At 42.1% G+C, this 22,775-nt stretch overlaps 1 protein-coding gene across 1 annotated transcript in view; it reads left to right on the forward strand.

Annotated features, from left to right (window-relative positions):
* The first annotated feature begins 2,754 nt into the window (after positions 1–2,754).
* Mcc (MCC regulator of WNT signaling pathway) overlaps positions 2,755–22,775 on the forward strand; it is a 365,744-nt gene continuing 345,723 nt past the window's right edge. Inside the window, exon 1 of the mRNA XM_057788580.1 lies at positions 2,755–2,988. Coding sequence (XP_057644563.1) covers positions 2,780–2,988 — 209 coding nt within the window. The 5' untranslated portion in view covers positions 2,755–2,779. The remainder of the gene's footprint in view (positions 2,989–22,775) is intronic.

A 22,775-nucleotide genomic window follows, 5' to 3' on the forward strand; every position in this document is an offset into this window, starting at 1 on the left:
CTCATAACCTTTTCAGCATAAATTTCACATGCTTTGTGTCAACTCAAAATGAGCTCTCTGAAAAGTTGAGCCTATTTGTTTAACCATTTCTAAGTTACTCAAGCGTGGGAAAATGGTGTTTAGGAAATTTGTCAAAATACACTTTTAGAGTATTCAGGTTAAAATCAAAATTATTTAGATGTAAACCTCAAGAGCTATTTGTCTAACAAGAAAAGCATTGTTTTGTTAGAAATATTGTCATCTTGGAGAGCTCATATTTTAGAAATAAAGTTGAAACTTGAACCTCCACTTTCTGTAGACATGAAGTTATAGAAATGTCCACTCAGATTTTGGGAAAATCTCTGGGTTTCCAGGTTCCTTTATACATTTTATATATAGGAAGAATGTTTTTAAATCTCAAGTCACAACATCAAGGTGGACATGAGGGTAAACAACTCCTGATTTGCTAACAAAGGTTTTATCCCAAGGAAATGGAAACCTAAAGTTTAATTTTTATGTAATATAAGAAAAGACTTGCCATAAAAATATTTATGATGTTGGTAGCACCTTTTAAGCCTATTGGGTATATTTGCAAACTTTTTCAGAAGAGATAATCCATTTGTGAGGAATATTAATCAAATATGCTATCTTTTTTATCAAAGGGCTAAATGAGACATCTTTAAAGATGTCTGTAAAGATGCTATCTGGCAAAAGTCCTCTTCTAGCCAGCATTTTCTAAGATCGAAATATGTGCTCACGGCTGCCTCCTAGTCTCAAAAATTGTGCTTCAGTTATCAGCTGTGCCAATGTATGAGGCCAAGTTCTGACCACTCACAGTGATGCAGGACCCCTTTGCAATAAGAATAGAAACCCAGAGGGACCCCTGCTGAGTGTGCCTACATCTTTTTGCAGAAGTAAAACCTTTTAAAAGGCGTATTTGTTTGTTTCATGTGTTTGAGTATTTGGCTTGTGTATTATCAATGTGCCATGACTGGTGCCCACTGAGGCTAGGAGAGAATACTAGATTCCCTGGAACTGGAGTCAAGGATGGTTGTAAGCTGCCATGTGGGTGCTAAGAAACAAACCTAGGTTCTCCACAAGAACAGCATATGTTCTCAACTGCTGATCCATCTCTGCAGTCCAGAAGTAAAACTTTTTGCCTTGCTGAAGGAGTTAGAATTATGTGGTTACTCTCTGAGACCCCAGACCCATTTCTAACACACCCAGTGTCTGATTATAAATTCCAACCCAAACTACTGAAGTGCTAGGAATTTGTAGAGTTAAAGAGAACCGAAGTAGAACTAGGTAGGTGGGGTGAAAAAGAAAGGAAAGTGAGCAGAGACGCTTCCGGCTGACCCTGTAGAAAGTCCCAACATAGACAAACTTGCTCCAGCTACCTGCTGCTGAATAAACACATCACCCTAAAATTCAGTGATTTAGCATAATGGTCCATTTATGGTTATCATAGCTCTGGAGTGTTGGCTGAGCTCTGATGGGCTCTGGTTTTGCTTATGGATTAGCAATCTCTAGAGAAAGCATCATATCTCGCTCGTGTCTGGCCCCAGGCCTGAGAAGACTCAAACATCTGGAGGCCGTTTGACATCTCTTGTTTTTACATGGTCTCTTTGCATGGATTCTCCCGTACAGCAGCTTCTGCGCAGCCAAAATTCCTTCAGAGCAGATTGCAGCATCGGAAAAGAGAGCCAGGTAGAATCTACTACCATTTCAAAGCTGGCTTCAGAAGTCAAGGCAGTTACTTTGAACCAGACAGGCTCAAGGGACCACATACTCCACCTTCTGATGGGAAGTGCACCAAAGAATCTTTGGGCATGTGTTTAAACCACCACAGGACTTCACAGAACTCTGACAGAAAGCCTGGAACATAATAATGAGTCATTCCCTAAACCACAAATTATTTCATTGTGGTTCCTTTGCCTTTTGCTATGATGGGTTAGTCTGTTGTTTGAGGGCTCCAGATCTGGAGTTAAGATTGCCTAGGCTTGCCTCTGCTCTGACACAAGGCTTGGAACTTGGAGCAAGACTTACTACCTCAGCAGTCCTATCTGCAGATAGGATTAGTATCCCTTGAGTACATGGCTGAAGCTAAGTATTGCCCTATTGTGCCATATCTCCTTTACCCGTAAGATAACCCCATAACCCATGGAGTCCTTACCTACTTCTCCAGCCATAGGGTTAGTGAAAAAAGAGAAATTGTCTAGATCTGTAGAGTGGATCAAGTGCAAGCATCTATTGTGTGCAGTGTTGATGTGATTAAAGTGGTTGGGATAAAGGCAAGTGCAGCCAGCCAGCAGAGTACAACTATTAAAAACCGACCGAACGAGCAAAGGGTCCTACTGAAAAAGGCAGACTGCCCCAGTGGAAGACAAATATGGGCTGAGTCAAGCTGCTTGTCAGGTGTAAAACATAAAAATGCCAGCCCGTCTGGGTCTCATTTCGGTGATGGAGTCAGAATCCAGCACGTTCTGGAAAGTGGGATCGCCCGCAGTTTTGATCCTGCAACAAGAGTCGTGCCCCACCCCATTCCCCAAAAAGGAATTCTCTGCTCTGCTGTGCACTAGTTCCAGGAGAACACCCCGCTTCTGCCTAAACCGTCTCCAGGTATCAGGAGGCGCGTAGCCTTCTCTGACGTCCAGGTAGGCACCCTGGGCTCCCAGATTCCCAGAGCCATCCTCGTTCCGCAGGTGCCAATTGGGCGATTCTGGGGCACCCATCTTCCCAGCCCGGGAAAAACCCGGAGAGGTGGAATCGGTCGCCGGGAGCGCCAGGGCGGCCACTGGGCATGCTCTGTCGTCGGGCAGGTTCGGGGCTGCCAGCGGCAGTGCGTTGTGCCGGTCCTACTGTTCCTCCCGAGGGCGGGTGCGCGATGGCGGCTGCGAGCGCCAGCGACAGCAGCGGTGGCAGCAGCGACACGTCCAGCACTGGCGAGGAGGAGCGGATGCGGCGACTCTTCCAGACGTGCGACGGCGACCGCGATGGGTACATCAGCAGGTAGGCGACCCTTGGCCCAACTCCTGCTAGTTGTTGGTGAGCTCTCAAGGAAAGTTAGTAGGGTTCCGGGAGCTCGTCTCCCGCTGGGCCCCAGAGACCAGGAGCAGCTCTGGCTATTTTCCGGAGATACCTGTAGGAGGCGCTGCTGTCCTGGAACTGCTGAATTATTTCGCGGGCGCCCATTCGCTGTGGTAGTTAGGCAGAGGACTGAGAAGGGTGTTATCTGATAGACACCTACGGAAAACAGTTCAGGAAAAGTGCCTGAATCCCAGACTTACGAGTCCAGAGAGAGGGCAGATTTTGTCTCCCAGTATAGATCTAGACACACTGCTCTGGAGCACAGGACGCCACCAGGTGCAAACGGTTTTGAATATAAAAACAACAATAATAATAAAATAGTGGGTCTGAATCATCTATTTAAAAATGGTGTGCCTGATATTTTTATTTGTAAGTTCTTTATATTAAAGTTCTAATTAAAATCTGAGCCTGTAAATGGTAGTTTAAAAAAAGCCAATTAAAGTGATACATATGGGGGGGGGGAGAAAAGAAAATGAATCTAGAATGTAGACCGTGCTCCCGGGGCTCGGAGGTGTGTTGCTGCAGGAGCCTGGCACCTCCATTTATCCTTCTGGTGTCTGCTTCCAGATCCCGGGCTGGTGGTGTGGCTTTAGCCCATAGCACTGGGCCAAATGATGAGTACTGGCCAAATTTGTAATCCTTAGAAGCTGAAGATGAAATATGGACACAAAAGTTGCAGGGTGCTTTTATGAAAGGTTGACATCTGGGAATAAAGAAGTATGTGCCGAATTTTGAATTGCCTTCAACCGGCAGCCTAACTTTTGTATACTCTGCTTCCTTAGACTTCGTCTTGGGAATATTCAGAATCCATTCTGAAAAATTGAAGTTGCTGTTTGTCTTTGACTACTTAAAGGAAACAGGAATCAAGGAATATTTTCCCTAAGTTGTTCAAAAGCTTTCTGTAATAGATCTTTACACTTTTCTCTCCCCATCTCCCCTCATCCCCATCCCACCCCACCCCCCAAGATTCCCATTTTTTGCCCATCAATCTTGTCTATTTCCCATAGCTGGGAGGATATCTATATGTTTTTCCTTGGGTTTACCCTCTTGTTTAGCTTCTTTAGGATCACAAATTATAGACTCAGTGGCCCCTATCCATGGCTAGAAACCAATTATGAGTGAGTACATCCCATGATCTTCTTTTTGGGTCTGGGTTACCTCACTCAGGATCGTATTTTCTATTTCCATCCATTTGCATGCAAAATTCGAGAAGTCATTGTTTTTTACTGCAGAGTAGTACTCTAATGTATATATATTCCACACTTTCTTCATCCATTCTTCTATTGAAGGGCATCTAGGTTGCTTCCAGGTTCTGGCTATTACAAATAATGCTGCTATGAACATAGTTGGACAAATGCTTTTGTCATATGCTAGGGCATCTCTTGGGTATATTCCCAAGAGTGCTATTGCATTTGGCAGGTTAAAAAAAAAATCACCGTTTATTTGAGACTTATGCAATTATCAATCTTGAGTGAATTTTTTTTTTTTTTTTTGGTTTTTTGAGACAGGGTTTCTCTGTGGCTTTGGAGCCTGTCCTGGAACTAGCTCTGTAGACCAGGCTGGTCTCGAACTCACAGAGATCCGCCTGCCTCTGCCTCCCGAGTGCTGGGATTATCTTGAGTGAATTTTTATTATGTTTCCAAAGTTTCATTGAGAAATACTAGAAAGACCAAAAAATTATGGAATAATTCTATTCCAAAATGAAAACAGTTTGTAATTCTGATAGTTCCCACATAGATTTTTTTTTGACTTTGAAGTCAATGTTGTGATTTCTAAAAGTGAATTATATAGTTTGCAGTTTAGGGGTTTGCCCATGTGGAAGGCTGTCCTCTCATTGTAATAATAATAAAAGCACTCGGGAGGCAGAGGCAGGCGGATCTCTGTGAGTTCGAGACCAGCCTGGTCTACAAGAGCTAGTTCCAGGACAGGCTCCAAAACCACAGAGAAACCCTGTCTCGAAAAACCAAAAAAAAAAAAAAAAAAAAAAAAAAAAAAGAAACCCTGTCTTGAAAAACCAAAAATAAATAAATAAATAAATAAAATAAAAATAAAAGCAATCTATAATTCAAATTGGAATGCAAAAGGAGTTTAATGTCATACAAGCAAGAATGCATATTGGAAATTGACAACATTCTTATCTTTCCCTTCCTAATTTGGTCGTTTAATATGTGGCTTTATCTGAACTACACTGAACTGTATAAATGCTCATTTTCATTTCACCCTGGAGAGTAATGACTTCACTAAGCAAAACTTGAGGACTTTGGGAGACTGAAAGTTTCTCCTTTTATGAAACAAGAGAGTTGGAGTGTCTATATCGAAACTTTAACACTCTCAGGTTTTTCAAAAGACATTAATTTTATGCTCATGCTAGATAGCTGCATCTCCTAGAAAGCTACACACAGCCAAATAAAAGTTGGCCTTATCATATTGTAGACGTGTGGCAATGGGCTATCCAGGCCTGTGTGGCAGTTCCACGGGACCATCAGTGCCCAGCTTCTTTTTTCCCTTCTGCAGCAGAATTCTTCATGTTGGCACCCACAATTATCTCACAACACAAGGGTAAGCCGGGCGGTGGTGGCGCACGCCTTTAATCCCAGCACTCGGGAGGCAGAGGCAGGCGGATCTCTGTGAGTTCGAGACCAGCCTGGTCTACAAGAACTAGTTCCAGGACAGGCTCCAAAACCACAGAGAAACCTTGTCTCGAAAAACCAAAAAACAAAACAAAACAAACAAACAAAAAAAAACACAAGGGTAATTGCTCTAGCCCCCGCTTCACCCCCAGGTTCGAGGAGAAGTAAAAGAGAGTTGATGTATATAGGGCCTGTATCATTATAACAAGATGTACCAAAAGGCCTTATTGTTCAAATTACAGCCTTTGCCACATCTATTTGCAACAGAGTGTGAGGAAAATTGTAATTCAACTAGGTGCTGTGCTCCCTAAACGATATCCAAGTTCTGCTGCTAAGAGTAAACAGTAGCTTTCGGATGAAAAGGTAGCAATCAGTCTACATAAGGGAGTCCCCTCCTCCCCACTCCCTGTGATAATCTTCATTTGACTATATTGGCTCTCGTCCTCTACGTAGCGCTTATCTTAAACTGGAGTGGGCTGACAACCTAATGTCTGGAGGAAAGAAAAATAAGAGCGAAGCCATTGTGGTGAATGCCAGGGAGACACAAAATGGGACTTCATGCCTCCAGTGTTCTCTTGTCTTAGTCTTTCCCTCCAAGAAAAGGATTTGGCTAACTGAAGATCCCTGGATTTGATGATTTTTAACAAAAACCTCTAAACTGTCAAAGGGATGCGAACCATCCCCTTTCAGTAGCTGAGATGATCCACAAAATTATCGTCAAGTTTCCTATCCTTGGACACGGTAGAGTTTGGGTTGTGCAATGACACCACAGGAGGCTCTTCTTGTACATTTCATTAACCTTATAATGACTTAACCCCAGATTTCACAATAGTCAATTCTAGACCCATATATTATTTTATAGGAAGTAGTAGGGTTTTGTTTTTCACTTCAGTGATAAGCATTGTGAAGCTGCTTCTTTGTGTGTGTGTCATTTGTTGTGTGCATACATAGGTGTTTATGTCATAGTGTGCATACGTGTGTTTGCCCATACATGGAAGCCAGAGCTTGACATCAGGTATCTTCCTTGATCTCTCTCCACTTATTTTTAAAGCTTATTATTATTATTATTATTATTATTATTATTATTATTATGTATGTGTGTGATGTGCACATGAGCTCAAAGCCTGCAAAAGTCTTAGGTGTTAGAGCCCTCCTGGAGCTGGAGTTACACAATTGTGAGAGCCACCTAACATGGGTGCTGAGAATTGAACTCCACTCCTTTGGAAAAGCAATATGTGCTCTTAACTACTGACCCTTTCTTCTGGCCCCTCCTGAGTGTGTGTGTGTGTGTGTGTGTGTGTGTGTGTGTGTGTGTGTGTTTGAGGCAGGATCTTTCACTCATCCTGGAGCTCACTGGTTTACTAAATTGACAGAACAGTAAGATACAGGGATCCCAGTTTCTCCATCTCCTCCAATCTGGGAGTATATATGTACTTTTATGACGAACTATTTAAGTGGGTGCTGTAGACCCAAGCGCAGGCCCCTGTGCTTGCATCATGAACACTCTCCCAACTAAGCCATCTCCCCAGCCCATGAAGACGTGTACTTTGAGTATATCTTTGACAAATATCTAAACCCCAACACTGGCATTTTAGCCTTCACTTTAAATCTCAGCTCAAACTTTGGTGCATTAAAAGCTGGACAAACCAAAACCTGTTCTCTTTGCCTCTCATTTCCCCAGGCTCCAAAACTTCGCAGCCACTAATCAATCCTGTCTGCACTTGGGATGTTTTGTATAATGGGATTCTATGTGGTCCTTTGTGTCTGTGCTGCTCCTTTCAGTCAGTTAATGCTTTCAAGATTCCTCCTATTTTAGTATATACCAACACTTCCTTCCTTCTCGTGGCGGAATCATAATCTGCTGTAAGGATACAACATAGGCTGTCTGTTCATCAGATATGGGACATTTGTATGTTTAGATCTTTTGCTTACTGTGAGTAATACTGTCCTGAATATTTATGTGCAAATTCTTGTGCGCACGTATTCTCTTTTATTCCTAGGTCTATTCCTAGTAGAATTCCTGAGTGTCATGGAAGTTTTATGTTTAAGGCTTTAGAGATCTGTCAGACTGCTTTTCAAGTACCTGGAGCATCTCACATCACTACGAGCCGTTCTGACTACTCTGCATCTTTACAGATGAATTTCCTAGTGAGTGAATCCTTGTTCAACAACGCCATCTCCTTGTCCTGATTTAGTCTGCTTTGAACCTGTGGCAGTCTTGTGTGTGCTTCACAGACTCTGTGAGTTCATATGCATGCCAGTCTTGCTGTGTCTGGAAGACCCTGTTTCCTTGGCATCGTCCACTACATCCACCACTAAACAACCTTTCTGCCTTCACTGCTGCAGAGACCTCTGCGCCTTGAAAGGAGGGTTTCAAAAAACACATACTGCTTAAGGCCGAGTGCTCCAAAATCTCTCACTCTCTGTGCATTTTCCAGTTGTGGGTCTCTGTGTTGTTTTCCATCTGCTGCAATTAGAAACTTCTCTAATGAGGGTTGAATGATGCCCTGATCTATGGCTATAACAATGTCGCTAGAAATGAGTGACATTGTCACAATTTTATTGCTGTGCTCCTGTAGCAGAATAATAATAGTAAGTTTTCCTCTCGGTCCCATAATTCCTCTAGTGTTCAGGCTCTTGGCCACGTTAGGTGTGTCAGGTATGGATCTCATCTGAAGGTGTAGGCCCTAAATCCAATCAAAAAGTGATTGGCTAGTGTCTGTGTATCCTTGCAGCAGGAATTAATCTCTCCTTTTTGAACTGAGCTACAAAGGTAGCTTAAGCTTTTTGAGGGCCTTTTCTATCACACATACTATCCAGCGGATACAAGTGAACTTGTTTTCTTCTAAAACCCTCAAGATCTTTACTTTGTAATTACTAACCACCTATGGTAAGGTTGACTCTCCAGTCTAACTGGCTTCTTGGCATCAGCAGGAATGCCATTTACAATCTGGATGCCGGCATTTGCATTCTAAATAAAATTACATAGGGATCTCAGCTGGAGAGAGTCTCTGTTATTTAGGAAATCAAAAATCTCTTCAAATCTTAGTCCCAAAGCAGAAGCCATGCGGAGGGGGAAAGGGCATTTCCTCAGAGAACAGTTAATAGACAGCTTCTCATTGTCATTTCAAAATGTCAGTTTAAATATGTAAATGAGCCATTGCTGAACTCATACCATTGATTATTGATGACTCTCTTACTGATGGGAGAAACAGAAAGACAGGTATCTCAACGTGAATTTATTTCACAGCAGATGAAAATTGTTGTAGGAACATTTTTGGTGGGGCGTTCACTCTTATTAACAACGTGTTGGCAGATCTATAGGTATTATAGGCAAGAGGTAGAAACGATGGGCTTCATCCGCATAGTCACATCTTGGTTTCTTAAACTTTGTCTCTCTAAGCAGAACTACGTGTGCTGCTGTTCTAACTCTCTACTTGCCCCTCCCAGGCCACTCCACTGACACTGAAGTGGTTTTCCTGTAACATACAACTGAACAGGCATCTCTGAAAATCCTTTAGCCTTTGCCTGTTCTTTGCAGGTGAGTTCAGGCTCCTTGGGGCATTTCGTTTAAGGTCTTTGCCTATTGCACAGTAACTGACTTATCTCCGTGCACATTCCTCTCACACTTTAGCCTTCTGTGCAGCCAGGCTGCTCCAAGCGCCCTGCTCAGCACAGGAGGCCCCTCTGGGAGTGCCCTTCTCCCCACCTGTCTACTCAAGGAGCACTTTCTCATTTTTTCTGGACTTAGTTTCCATGGATCTCTTCTTCTCTGGCCACTTCCCGATGTTGACTCCTTTTGCAATCCTACATCAGCACAGCTCATCCTGTTTGGTTCCCTTTCTCCACGCGCTCAGAACAGAGATTTACACTCTGGAGCCACATGGAAGCTTCCTGTCAATCAAACAAAACACACTTCAAATGTTTGAGACCTTTTAGACAAAGGTTGATTTTTTTTTTAAATTCCATTTAGAAGATGTATTATCTATATTTGAAAATACATGTCTGTATTTTTATGTTTCAAAATATTCTGATAACATAATTCAGTTTTCCCACAGCAAAATTGTCATGAGTCTTTAATTAGACACAAACAATTTTCTAATCTTCTAGGACTTTTTCTATCATATTTTCAGGGTAGATACTTTGACTTGATGAATTATCAATACAAGTTCAGGATTTTAGTGGCAGCATATTTTTATAGGAAGACATACTGTTATGCCTTCCTATAAAACTATGTTTCAGTTAGTCTGCCCTGGACAGCTGTTTGGTGTATGGTCATGACCTGACCTTGATGGATCCATACATTCTCTCCACCAGTAGTTGTTTTTCAATAGCCTTAGAGTTGACAGCAAAGACTGTTTTCAAAAGCATTGAGCTACTGGCTAGAATTCCTTTCTTTCTTTCTTTCTTTCTTTCTTTCTTTCTTTCTTTCTTTCTTTCTTTCTGTTTTTGAGACAGGGTTTCTCTGTAGTTTTTGATGTCTGTCCCAGAACTAGCTCTTATAGACCAGGCTGGCCTTGAACTCACAGAGATCCACCTGCCTCTGCTTCCCGAGTGCTGGGATTAAAGGCGAGCGCCACCACCGCCCTGCTAGAATTCCTTTCAATTCGTCCCTAGAAATGGTAATGAGGTAGAAGAGGCTCTAAAAGAACTCCTAGCTTTGTTTCTAGTCATCAGAATTTGATAGATAGTTGCCTGTATTAGTAAGAGTATATGAAGTACAAAGTAAATTCTCAAATCAAGATTTTTTTACCTCACCTTTCACAGACTATCTTCTGATATATATTGAAATCACAGTATGTTTTAATTCGTTTATTTTTATTTTGTGTACATTGGTATTTTGCCTGTGGGGTATGTGTATGAGAGCATCAGATCCCCTGGAACAGGAGTTACAGACAGTTGTAAGCGGCCATGAGGATGCTAGGATTCGAACCCAGATCCTCTGGAAGAGCAGCGCTGCTCTTAAGCACTGAGCCATCTCTCCAGCCCCTCATAGTACATTTTAAAGTAGCAAGTTAATGTAATTATAGAATAAAGGAACTTTTCCAATATAAATTTGTAGGGTCTCAATCTCCACTTAGCTTTCTTCCCCTACTAGAGTGTATATTCATCTATATATAGCAATCGTGTCTTGGTAATTGTCACAGCATCTGATGCCATCCTTGTGTATATAGAGATGTTAAGTCAACATTGAATGAGAAGATGGACTCACACTTCAGTTTCTGGAATCTCGGGTCCCTACATGGTTGCCGGATGACACAGGGGAAACTGGAGTTCTAGTCTGATAATAAAATATTTCAGGATACATTCAAATACAAGCTCAAACATAGTTTTATTAGAGTTTAAAACAAAACAAAATCAAGAAACCCAGGTTGGGCTATCTGCGAATCTCAGCAGCTGTTTGCAGGAGGCAAATGGTGGGAAGAAAAAGCCTTGCCATTTGAGTTACCGGTATCAAGGCCCACCACAAAGTGTGGTGGTGGGGGTTAAAGAATAATACAGCCCAAAGTACCAGAAAAAGCACACTTAGGTTCTGGGCAGTCTCTGAAACAAAGAGATAGAAAGAAAGGAAGGGAGAAAGGAAAGGCGTACCTTTCTGAAGGGTGAACCGATCCAGTTGCTGTGTGCACCGATGAAGCCATTGGGGGATGTTCTTAGTCCGCAGACGATGATTCTGCAGCTTGGGTGTGGGAGCCAGTTCTAGCCCCAGAGCTTTCCTTGGTGTTGAAACTGTTGTCTACAAACTACATGTTTGTATAAATATATACAGATAAATAAAATAGAAGATAGTAAGCTGCACTTGTCCCAGGAGTTCTGCTGGGATTTGTGGGATCTGACAAGTTCTATAGAAGTTGGGTTTTAATATGACCCACTCCTGTGCAGCTCTGTTGATGCAGTGCGAGCCAATGGGGGTGATGAGCGTTCTGCAGACTCACACAGTCCTCCTAGAGTTGTAAGTGCAGAGGGGAGGTTCTTAGATTTTAGTTCTCTGGTCAGCCTGAGGTGCCTGTGTGTGTTGAGTGATTGGACTGCAGTGGTGAATGGGGAGAACGCTGATAAAAGAAGTTACAGAAAAAGAAATATCAATCCTAGAAATCCAAATATTAGTTAATAAAAGAATAAGTAGTCATGGCCTTTGGCCTGACCTACTTCCCTGCTTCTGTACGTTGCCAGGATTTCCAAAGGCAAGAAAATCTTTTCTTGTAAGATTTTTTCCTAAAACCACAATGATAGTAAGAAAAAAAAGCTAAGCTACAAACACCTGGGGAGTTTTGCTTCCTGAAAACACAATTTAATAGTTTGGAGATAGACACTTTGGGTATGTAGGACTCTTCTAAGCAGCTCTTTAGCCTATTGCTTCAGTTACTTCTGTCTTCACCTTTCCTTGAATATGGTGGGAACAGAGCAAAATACTCCAACTCAGTTCCTTGTGCTAGGCTATGTATTTCTTTTTCCTTCCTCCTCTTTCTCTACCACTCTGTATGTAGGTGTGTGTGTGTGTGTGTGTGTGTGTATGTGTGTGTGTGTGTGTGTGTTCCATCGTGACTGGGACTCCTTGTAATGGAATATCTGAGTTATCTAGTTTCCTCTAAAGCATTTGTCTGCTTTTTGATTCTCTGACCACCTTGGGGTAGCTAAGGGTAAAATACTTGAGCAGTGATAGATTGCTTAGGTGACATGTGATTGCCAGGTGCTTCTGTATGGGTCCCTCAGATTAGGATAGCTGTAGCCCCAGCAGCCCGAGTGAAACTGTTTTTAGGTCAAATATAGTCAATAAACACAGAATGACTTTTCAAAAGATTTATTTTTCCAAACCTTTTTTCATATCAGTCATGTTCACTCACATGAGGGGAGGGAGAAAAAGAGGGAGAGGGAGAGAGAGAGAGAGAGAGAGATCCTGCTCCCCAAAGCCTTGAGTTTCCACTGCACACTCAACCCCAGCCATCCTCCTCCTTGGATCTCTCCTCTTGCCCATCTCCTCTCAAGCAAACTGTCTGAGAGAGGCTACTCTGGTAAACTGGAGGGGGTATCTGATTTCAGGATGAGGGACCATCAATCAGTAACTCTGACACATAACCAGTTGCACTTTGTTATGGGAAAACTCTTTCATCTCCCAAGTCTTTCATCTGGGTGAGTTGAAGACCCCTTTGGTCAGTTGGAGACCCCTGGAAGTGAGGTCTTCTTAAACAGGGCAGATAGCTTTGGGTTGTGTCCTTGTAAACATGAAGTTGTCTATAACTTTCCTAACCAGAATCCTCTGTCCTTTATGTAATCCTTCAAGTTCACATCCGTAATTGTGGCTTGTAACTGGCCCAGTATATCAGCAGCCCTATGCTCCTGTTCTACCAGCTTGTACCAGAAGGTACCCCAGTCCAGTCCGCCCTTAGACACGTTACACTTTCAGTGGAGTGCCCTCACTCAGAAATCACATCATCTTTCCATCTGGGGCATATAGACTATCATACCTTATCCCATCATTCATCCCTTGATATTATTTAAGGACTTAACTTCCTCTTTTTATGGATAAGTGGTGTCATAACGGTGTGATTTCCTGAGCCTTCCACCAAGAGTCAACCTACAAGACAGGTGTGATGGCTCCCTCTGTTTACAAACCCAGCAAAGGGGAAGTTGAAGCAGGAAGATTTTGAATTCGAGGTCAGGTAGATATGTATGTATTCTTTTCTTTCTCTGATAAATATTTTCTAGCATATAACAGTAAAAAAAAAGACACAATATGTAAGTAACTCCCAAAGCATATGTTTCCATAGGTTCTCCCCCACATGTATTCTCTAATTTTCATATCATTTTGTAGGTAGTAGAATTCTTTAAATTGTCTCTCTTGTAAAGCAACTATTAAGCACCTCAGCTTCTGGATGATGCAGGAACATTTTTGGGGTTTCCATGCACTTTTAATTTTTGCTGTCAGTTTTCCTTTCAAGGTAGGTTCACATGATGAAGCCTTTAAAATTGCTACTTAAGGCTATCTTGATGAGAATTACGTTGTGATTGTCATTTAACTGAAAGAGCAGTCTTATCAAGGAAACTACCTCTCTGCCTTAATGTGAAAGCAAAATAAGCAAAGATATTTGGTTTTTAAAAAGTGTTTTTCAGCAGGCAGTGGTGGCACACACCTTTGATCCCAGCACTCCGGGGCGGGGGCAGAGGCTAGGTGGATCTCTGTGAGTTCAAGGCCAGTCTGGGCTGCAGAGAGAAACACTGTCTCAAAACATCACCAAAAAGTGGTTTCTAGATATACATATTTTATTTGATATCTACCAGTATTTTGTCTGCATGGATATATATATGTGTATCACAAGTATCAGTCCCATGGCAGCCAGGAGAGGGTATCACATGCTCTGGAACTGCAGTTATATGGATGTGGGTGCTTCAAACAGAACCTGGGTCCTCAGCAAGAGCAGCAGTGTCCTTCATCACTGAGCCATCTCTTCAGCCCCAGAAATGTGATTTTAATAAGGAGGAATATGGGTGATTTGGCAGTGCTTTAAAAATTTTTAATATATATATTAGTTTAGTAACTTTTAAGTTAGATTATTAACAATCATTCGAGTAACCGACCAAAAAAATCAGTATTCATTTCTAAATACCAAACTGGTCCTAGCCCCTGCTAAGTGCCCCTGAAGTTACTGTACCCTCCCTCCAGGGATCTTCTCAGGGACTTTCTCCTGTCATCCAATCAATCTGAACTGGGGAGACACATGGAACAGTGGAAAGGCAGCTGGAAAACCTCTTAAGGCAGGCCTGCTTTCGCTGAGAAGTTAAATGCCTTTCCTAGGGGCTTCACAGCCAGAAGGAATGCTTTCGTGATCAAGGTCAAAGAGCCCCAGCCACTGCTGGGCACTCACTGCTGTGAAGTCATAGTGATGACAGCCTGGGCCCAAAGTCCCTTTGTTACGAGAAATGTGTAAAAGAAGAAAAAGTCTCAAATAATTTTCACTTATTCAAAATAGCTCTTTTGCAACACTGTTTAATAGCAGAAGTCATGTGTGTACATGTGCATGCACATGAACATGTGGTATGTGTGTGTGTGCTTAGAAGAGTCCTACATACACAAAGTGTCTATATCAAAACTATTAAACTAAGAGTCTCAGTTGTAACAGTGTGTCTGTCTAAAGAGAAAGTTTAATTGGGTGCCCACTCAATGTGCCTGCAAGCTGGAAGACTCAATAAAGCTGAGTCAATTTCGTTAACCTTCCTGCGCTTTCTCTGCCAAGTGGCTCCTTGCCATCAGCAGTCATCTAGTAGCCACATTCAGCCAGTTGTCATTTGCAACACTCCTTGGGGTACACTTTATCACCTCACACTCTTGTCTTTACTGAGATCATTAGCATTAGGCAGATTATTATGTTAAATTAACAAGTTATACTCACACCCAGCTTTATTGTTGCCTTCCAAATAGAGGACATATAAAGGCAAAGTTGGCAATGAAGACATCACCTAAGACCTGCGACTGTGTATGCATCTGTAGTGAAGCCACAACTATGGACTTAAAGAATTAGTGGAAAAGTAACATTGTCCCCCACACAGTTTCACCTGTGTGATGTGATGGGTTATCTGCAAATATACTGTCTTGTTCATTTGGTCACTATTACAAAACGTTATAAACAAGGTGGTTCAAAACAGCAGAAATTGGGCTGGAGTGGTGGTTCAGAGCTTAAGAGCACATATTGCATCTCCAAGGAACACAAGTTCAGTTCATAGCAACCACGCTGAAACTCCAGATGTAGGGGATCCTGTGCGCTCCTCTGGTTCCCATGGACACCTCCCCACATGCATACATAAATAAGGTAAGGGACAGCAGTGCTGGTTATAGGTATACATAGCCATGTCTGGCTTTTAACATGGGTGCTAGGGATTTGAACTCAGGTCTTCATGCTTGTAGAATAGGCACTCTTACCTTAGGACCCATATTCCCGACCCTTGAATTTATTTTTCTTGGTTTTTCTCCATCCTCTTTCAACCCCCTTTCTTCCCCGTCAACCTGATATGTGGTGTGTATATAACACATATACATATATTGGTTTAGTTGCAAATATAGAAGCATTTCACTGTTTGAAAGTGTTTCCTCTAAATTACTTTAGGAAAATAATATAAATAATAACAGGATTTGAATGTAGACTGTTGTTTGTTTTTCACTGCAGATCTCGAAGCTATGAATGTAAAGCACACAGAATAGTGTGCAGGACACAGTAGTGAAAGTTCCCAGTAATATCTCAGTCGTGTCTAAACTGTCCGATTTCTCCCATGTCCCCTGAGCTCTCTGCAGAGTCTACTCAGGTACTGCCTTGAGTTCCCAGGCTTCCTAATGCAATGAGCCTCATCTTAGGGTAAAGCACCCCATCAAGCATGCTTAAAACTATGCCACTGGGCAAGAATTCTTGTTTTTGTTCATGCACTCCTCTTAAGAGGAGCAAGCTGTGATTGCACCTGCCCACCTATGAATAGGAAAGGGAAATAAACAATCATGGGGAAGGAAGGATTCATGAAAATAAAAGAAGCAGAAAGGATGTGTGGTGAAGAGGGCTTGCAAAAGGGTGAATGAAATCGGAAAAGCCCTCTGTTAATGTATTTTGGCAATGAAAGGAGCATCAAGTGTCCTCAGCTGCAGCAATTACACTACGGCATTTTCTGGGGCCCTCAGTGCATGCACACTCTGGAAGAGGCAGCTTGAGAGGAGTGTGTTTTAAAATGCACACGGGAAGGGATCCTGACTGGGCTCTAGATGGGGACTGGAAATTCTGAGCTACCTCACCAGCGTTTCCTAGCACAGCATATGCTGTGCAAACATCTGTGAAACTGCTTCAGAGCCTTCGGGTCTCAGAAGGGTCATGATGAACAAATGGTCCTTGCCAACATGTTTTATCTCCTGGGATCCTCTTACATTTGCACTGGTGATGCTGCCAGGTTTGTGCGCACCATATCAGTTGTTGATGGCTGTTTGTAAAAAGAACTGTTGGGTCTACCATGTCCAAGCCTGCGGCAAAATCCGAAACAGTTGTTGTACTCATCTTTGTCATTTCCCAGGAATCCTCTGCACCCTGAGTCTTTCTGTGGCCTCTTGGGTTGTTAAAGGCATCTCTTAGGCTCTTACCTATAAGTCAATTCTAGGTAAGTAGCTTTCAACAAGGTAGCTTTAGTGTTATTCCACCTCAACTTCACATTTAATTTTAACTGTGGATTTTGCTGACTCTGGGAAATAATCAAAAGGAATTCTGTCCTTTAAAAAAACCTAGGGGAGGATGTCCATGTGGAAAGACCCTCCACTATCCATCAAATGTCTCCAGTGTGAGGCAGGGGCTCATTATATAATCCAGGTTCACCTTGAACTTCCCATCTTCCTCCTGTTGCCTCCCAGTCTAAGAGCAAGGTATACCACTATGCCTGGCCTTATGAAAAAAATTGGCTTTAAAAATACATTATAATATTGACAGTATATTTTGTAAACTGTGCACAATACAGACATAGAAGGGAAAGTAAACTTTTTAGAATACAAAATGTCAAACTTTAAATGGAAACATATATTCTTCTACCTATATAAGACACTAACTTGTCCTCCCCACCCAAGGAAAATTGCTCTTGTTTTTTTTTCCCCTTCATCCCATATAGGGCTATAAATTTGACAGAAAAGGGGGGGGATTTTTGATCTGGTATTGTGCTGTTTTAAATTCGTCTTTTTGCTGTGGTTTGAAGACACTGCAAGGATAAAATTTAGACGCCAGTGTCCACAGAGATAAAAACCATCCCTCTGGTTCATTTCTCTTACCTTGGAAACCCCTATGTACACTATTCTGGGCTTAGCAACCATAGCACATAAGCAGCCTTACCACAGAGGCTGCTCCATCACTGCTTCCAGTTTAAATACAGCTCTCTGCTTCCACACTGTCCTATCAAAAAGAGAAGGAAGGATGGATTTCTGATAAGCTGACTTTCTGTGGGTCCTGCTATCTTTGGAGAAGATCCAACGCAAGTCACCCTGGGGAGGTACTTGGCCTCTGCTGAGTGTATACTCTTCGCCTGTGTGTTAAAGGAGTGAGAGAGTCCTTTTCAGCTCCCCAATACATGCTTGAACCCTTTGTATTACTATGTTTGTCTCATCTTACAATATTTCTTTTTTCCTTGTCCCATTCCTGTTTTTCAAAAACACAGAAATACCATTGTTAGGACATCCTTCAGATTTATTTAGTTTTCTTCTCAGGCATGGAGCTACTTTCATTGCTAACATTTTGTCAATAGTAGAACCATTGATTAAACATTTTATTACCTATCAAATGGTCTTTATTTATATTCTGGTTTAGAAGTCAAAATTACTTCTCTAGATATTTCCTACAAATTTGACTCCTCTTTAAAATTTGAACTTATGTACCTAAAATTTAATTTTGAGACATTTGGTGTATAAGGAGTTTGAATCCCCAGAATCCATATTAAAACCCAGATACAGGAACTTGTGCCTGCAATCCTAGCACTGAGAAGTAAAGACAGGAGGATCTTAGGGCTCATTGGCCAGTCAGTTCAAATGCATCCAACTGATGAACTCCAGGTTTTAGGAAAGACCCTGCCTCAAAAATAAGGCAGAAAGTGAGGAGGAAGATACCCAACCGGCCTCCACATTTGCAAACATGAAGTTCCCCAGATACACACAAAATAAGGTGTCTGAGTGTTCAGTTTATAGACTTGAATGACAGTAAACCAACCTATATATCTATCTTGTCCCCATGCTAAGAAATTTCCAGCTCTTCACTTTGCTCTAAGGAGCTTAACTTCTTTTCTGTCACTGAGACAGCATGAAAATGGCCTTTGTTATGCTATTATCATACATTTCATGAATATTCCAGTCATTCAACATCCTACTCTCACTCCCAACTAATACACGTCCATGCAGCGTGTGTGCGTGTGCCTGCGTGTGTGTGCGAGTGTGTGCATGTGTGTGTATTCCAATGAGTCCAGTGAATTTCATTAGGGTTGTTTACTGGAGCATAAACACCTTACCCATGCCTGAACACTAAAGGAAATATCCCTGCCTATCAACCACTAGCTGCATATAAACCCTCAGAGAGGGGAAGGATGCATGGCGCCCTTCAACAACTGTTCCCCAGCTTTAAAAATGAGCTGTTCTTCATTTATTTGACTCCTTGATGTTAAAGAATGTTAAATTGGCTTTCAGTTAAGATCTGCCCCGACCTAGGAGTAGTTATGCAGTTGATTAGTTTATGGGTCATGTGTGCAATTTCATTCTCAGTCAGAGGCAAGCTGGTCTTCCTTGTGCTTCTGTAGTGAGCAGCTGAAAGTTCATTATGAATCAGACCACAGAACAAACAGTGTTAGCTTATACCTGTTACATCTGCACTCTCTCCATGTCTGTATATAGTACAGCGTAGATTGATTAGACATTGGATATAGGTTACAAATTTTCACTGAGAGTAACAAATTAAATACAAGGTTGATAAGAGCAGAATCAAACATGCCCTCCTTTGTGAAATTGCTCTGGAGATATCTTGAAGGATCTCTTGATCTTTGGTACTTTCTTTCCCATTGCCATCGAAAGCTGAGTGCTTTAGAGTACCTGTCTTTTAGGAGGATAATTTTTAATGCTAGAAAAGAAATCATGGAGGAGACTATATGGGTGTACAAAACAGGCTGTCTATTCCTACCATCAACACAAGAGCTAAAGTTTAGCTCTAAGAGCAATGACTGAGGTCTATAAGCATCCCAACCAGGGCCAGAGCATCAACTCTGAAGAATGGGAAGCCTGCAGGGATCTTCAGGGCACAGCTGTCTTTCTGTGTCAGGAGGGCCTGTCCGTCTGGGGAAGCATTAACTCGTTCCCTTTCACTTGAGAACATTGCCTCTTTTCTTTGCAATGTTGCCTGAATTCCTGCTGTCTGGTTTTGCTTAAGTTTAATATTTAAACAAAATGTTTACCCTGGAAAGGTTTTTCTGATGTGAAGCCAGTTGTGTCTGCAACCATGATCTTTGTAGAATTTATGTATCCTTCCCAGACTCATAGCTCTTCCCCATATGTTCTCCCTTCAAAGGTTGTGCCCCAGAAGGAGAAGAAAGGAGAAACAACTGACCCCACTGACAGTGTGGCTCCCGCCCACCCCGTGGGCACTCGTCTCCTAAAAGGGGACTCAGAGGCTTTTCATAATTAAAAACATTTGGAATCTAGACACATGGCAGAAAAAGTCTACTGTGAGATATGTGTGCTGTGTTTCGTTTACAGTGACAGTGAACCTGCGCCTCATACTATTGTTCCCATGATAGCTTTCATTCACCTTTCTGTTCCTATTCCTCCCTTTCCAGTCATTTTCTGTCTTACTGTTGGCAGAGGTTTCTGTCCTGCTCAGTCCCACAATAATCACTCAGAAACTATACTATTTGCAATACTGTTTGACCAATAGCTTAAGCATATTGTTAGCTAGCTCTTATATCTTAAATTAACTCATTCCTATTATTTTATATTTTACCACGAGGCTTGTGGCCTACCGACAAGCTTCTGACTAGCAGTTTGCATCTTTCTCCTCTCGCAGCTAATGGTGTCTCATGATTCCACCTACTCTCTCTATATATTTTTCCAGCCTGGCTATATTCTGTTAACCCATTGGCTGAAAGCAGCTTTTTTATTCATTAAAAGCAACACATACACAGAAGAATTTCCCACACCATTTTGCCTCTAATAATGACCATATTCAAGGGTCTTGGATTCCTGTAGGTCAGCAAGCCCACAGTTATTTATTGCCTTGTTGCTGTTGTTTGGAGAAAAAGTCTTGCAGTCTTGCTTGTATTATACAGGCTTGTTTCAAACTCCAGTTTCAGCTTCCCAAGTAGATGAGAGTATTAGTCCATAGCTCTCTTCCAGTGACTGCCCAGGGATGGGGCATCTGGCCCCTAGCTCAAGATGCTCTTCTTCAGCATCATGCATTAGTAGATCATGCTTTTTCTAGAAGGCATAAGTTACTAAACAAAAGTTTTAGGGCCAGATGGGAGATACCTCCCTTTGAGCTGTTGCTTAGGGCATCCTCAGAGGGTACCAGAATAACCAGGCTTTTGCCATCATGCTTGGGTAGCCCCTGAACTAGATGGTGAGAATGTACTGCTGAAAACCATACTCATTGGTTGAAGGAGAGAGAGAGGCCAAGAACAGAGCTAGAAGGATCCTCCCTACTGGTAAGTTTTCATAGTATTGGAAGATTTTATTCACCCGAACACAGCCAGTAAGCACTGTTCCTCCTCGGTTTCTGCTCCAAGCTCTTGCCTTGAGTTCCTGCCTCAGCTTCTCTTGATGATGGACTGTGACTTGTGGGTGGAAATGAACTCTTCCCAGCCCAAGCTGTTTTTGGCGATGGTGTTTATCCCAGCAGTAGAGAGTAAAGTAGGGCATTTGTGGGTAGCGGAAGGGCTGATGCCCCTTTCTGAGGGACTATTATCCATTAATGATTGCTGGGAGAAGGCTTAGCACTTTGTGCCATGGTGAAGCCACTTGCTAATTGTTCATGCTCCAGAAAACACCCTCCGAATCTGCTCATTCAAGCAACCCTAATAAACTCAGTGGAAGCCGTCTCCAATTGGTAGCCACTTACAAGTGAAGAGTTAGTTTTCTCCAAGGGAGTCTCACTAGGGAAACAACCCACTCTTAAGGATAAGTTCTATGCCTAACAGCAGATGGCCAACAGGAAAGGAACTCAATGGCATTTTTGGAGGGTCTTTGTCTCAGAATGTTGTCGTCTTTTTTCCTTCAACCTTGCAGATCCACCACCGCCCGGCTAAGATACATTTCTTTTAAATTCCTTGTGGAATGAGCCAATTGTAAGAGAATGTCAAAATGTATCCAAACGGAACATGTGGACTTCCTCATCTGTCAAAGGAAGCCATGGTACTGGGTGATTTCTAAGCCTTCTAATTCTAAATTCAACTGTAGAGACATCATAGTGGGATCGTGATACACAGGTACCTTCAAGCCCACAAGGAGGGAGGTTTAATTGAAGCCAAGACAAAGAGGAATAGGGAAGGACTGACCCAGGTACTAGAAAGTTTATTAAGCTCCCAATCCTTCCTTGGGGCCCCAAATTCACCATAGGACTTAAACAAGGCTATCTGGGCCTTGGGCATGGAAAAGGGGAGAACATGAGTCTAGGACCACATTCAGTGCTGGAGGGATTTGAAGTGACTGACTATATTTAAGCTACTGGGTTGTGGTCATGGTGAGATTGTCTTTCAGAGGATGTATTCTGTCATACTTAAGTGAATAGCTCTGCCCTTTGCTACCTCTGTCCTTGCTAAGTCACTTAAATTCAACTGCCGTTTCCCCATTTGTAGGAGTACTTCCTTGGTAGGGTTATTGCACGAGGTAGTTACAGAAAGCAGTGCAAAAGCCACTTTAATTTGTTATTATTATTATTGTTTTTAGGTCATTGGCTCAGGAATTGGCTGAAGGGCTTCAGTGTAGAGAATTACAATACTAAATGAACAGCAATCTATCTAGTTAGCTAGCTAGCTATCATTTTGTATATGAATGTATTATGAGTTAAGGTGTACCACATGCATGCAGAAGCCGGAAGAGGGTATAAGATCCCCTAGAACTGGGGTTACAGGTAGTTGTGAACCACTATGAAGATTCTGGGAACTAAAAATCCTAGTCCTCTGCAGGAGTAGAAAGTGCTCTAATCATTGAGAAATCTCTCTAGCTTCCTTCTTCTTCTTTTGATAATCCCTCCCATTTCTAGGGATGGAATTTCATGATCTGTCAGGCAAATTTTGCCTATAAACAAACTATGCATGTTTTTTTATATATATTTTACTATAGTCTGGGCTTTTTACAAAGAATGTCTTCTACTGTCCTTCCCACACTACACTTACATCTTGTTCTTTTTCCCAAAATCTGTGCCTTTCTTGGTTTATTATGTTTATAGGCTTTCTAATATTGTGGAGAATAGCTGAGAAAAATAACTTTATAAAGAGGAAAAGTTCATTTGAAAACAATCTTGGAGGTTTTGGTCCGTGGCCAGTGGGTCGTTGCTTTCTGGTCTGTGCAGGTGGAACAACATGGGCAGAGTTCTGGGCAGG

This window comes from Chionomys nivalis, chromosome 14 (assembly GCF_950005125.1).
Source record: "Chionomys nivalis chromosome 14, mChiNiv1.1, whole genome shotgun sequence".
Lineage (NCBI taxonomy): Eukaryota > Metazoa > Chordata > Mammalia > Rodentia > Cricetidae > Chionomys > Chionomys nivalis.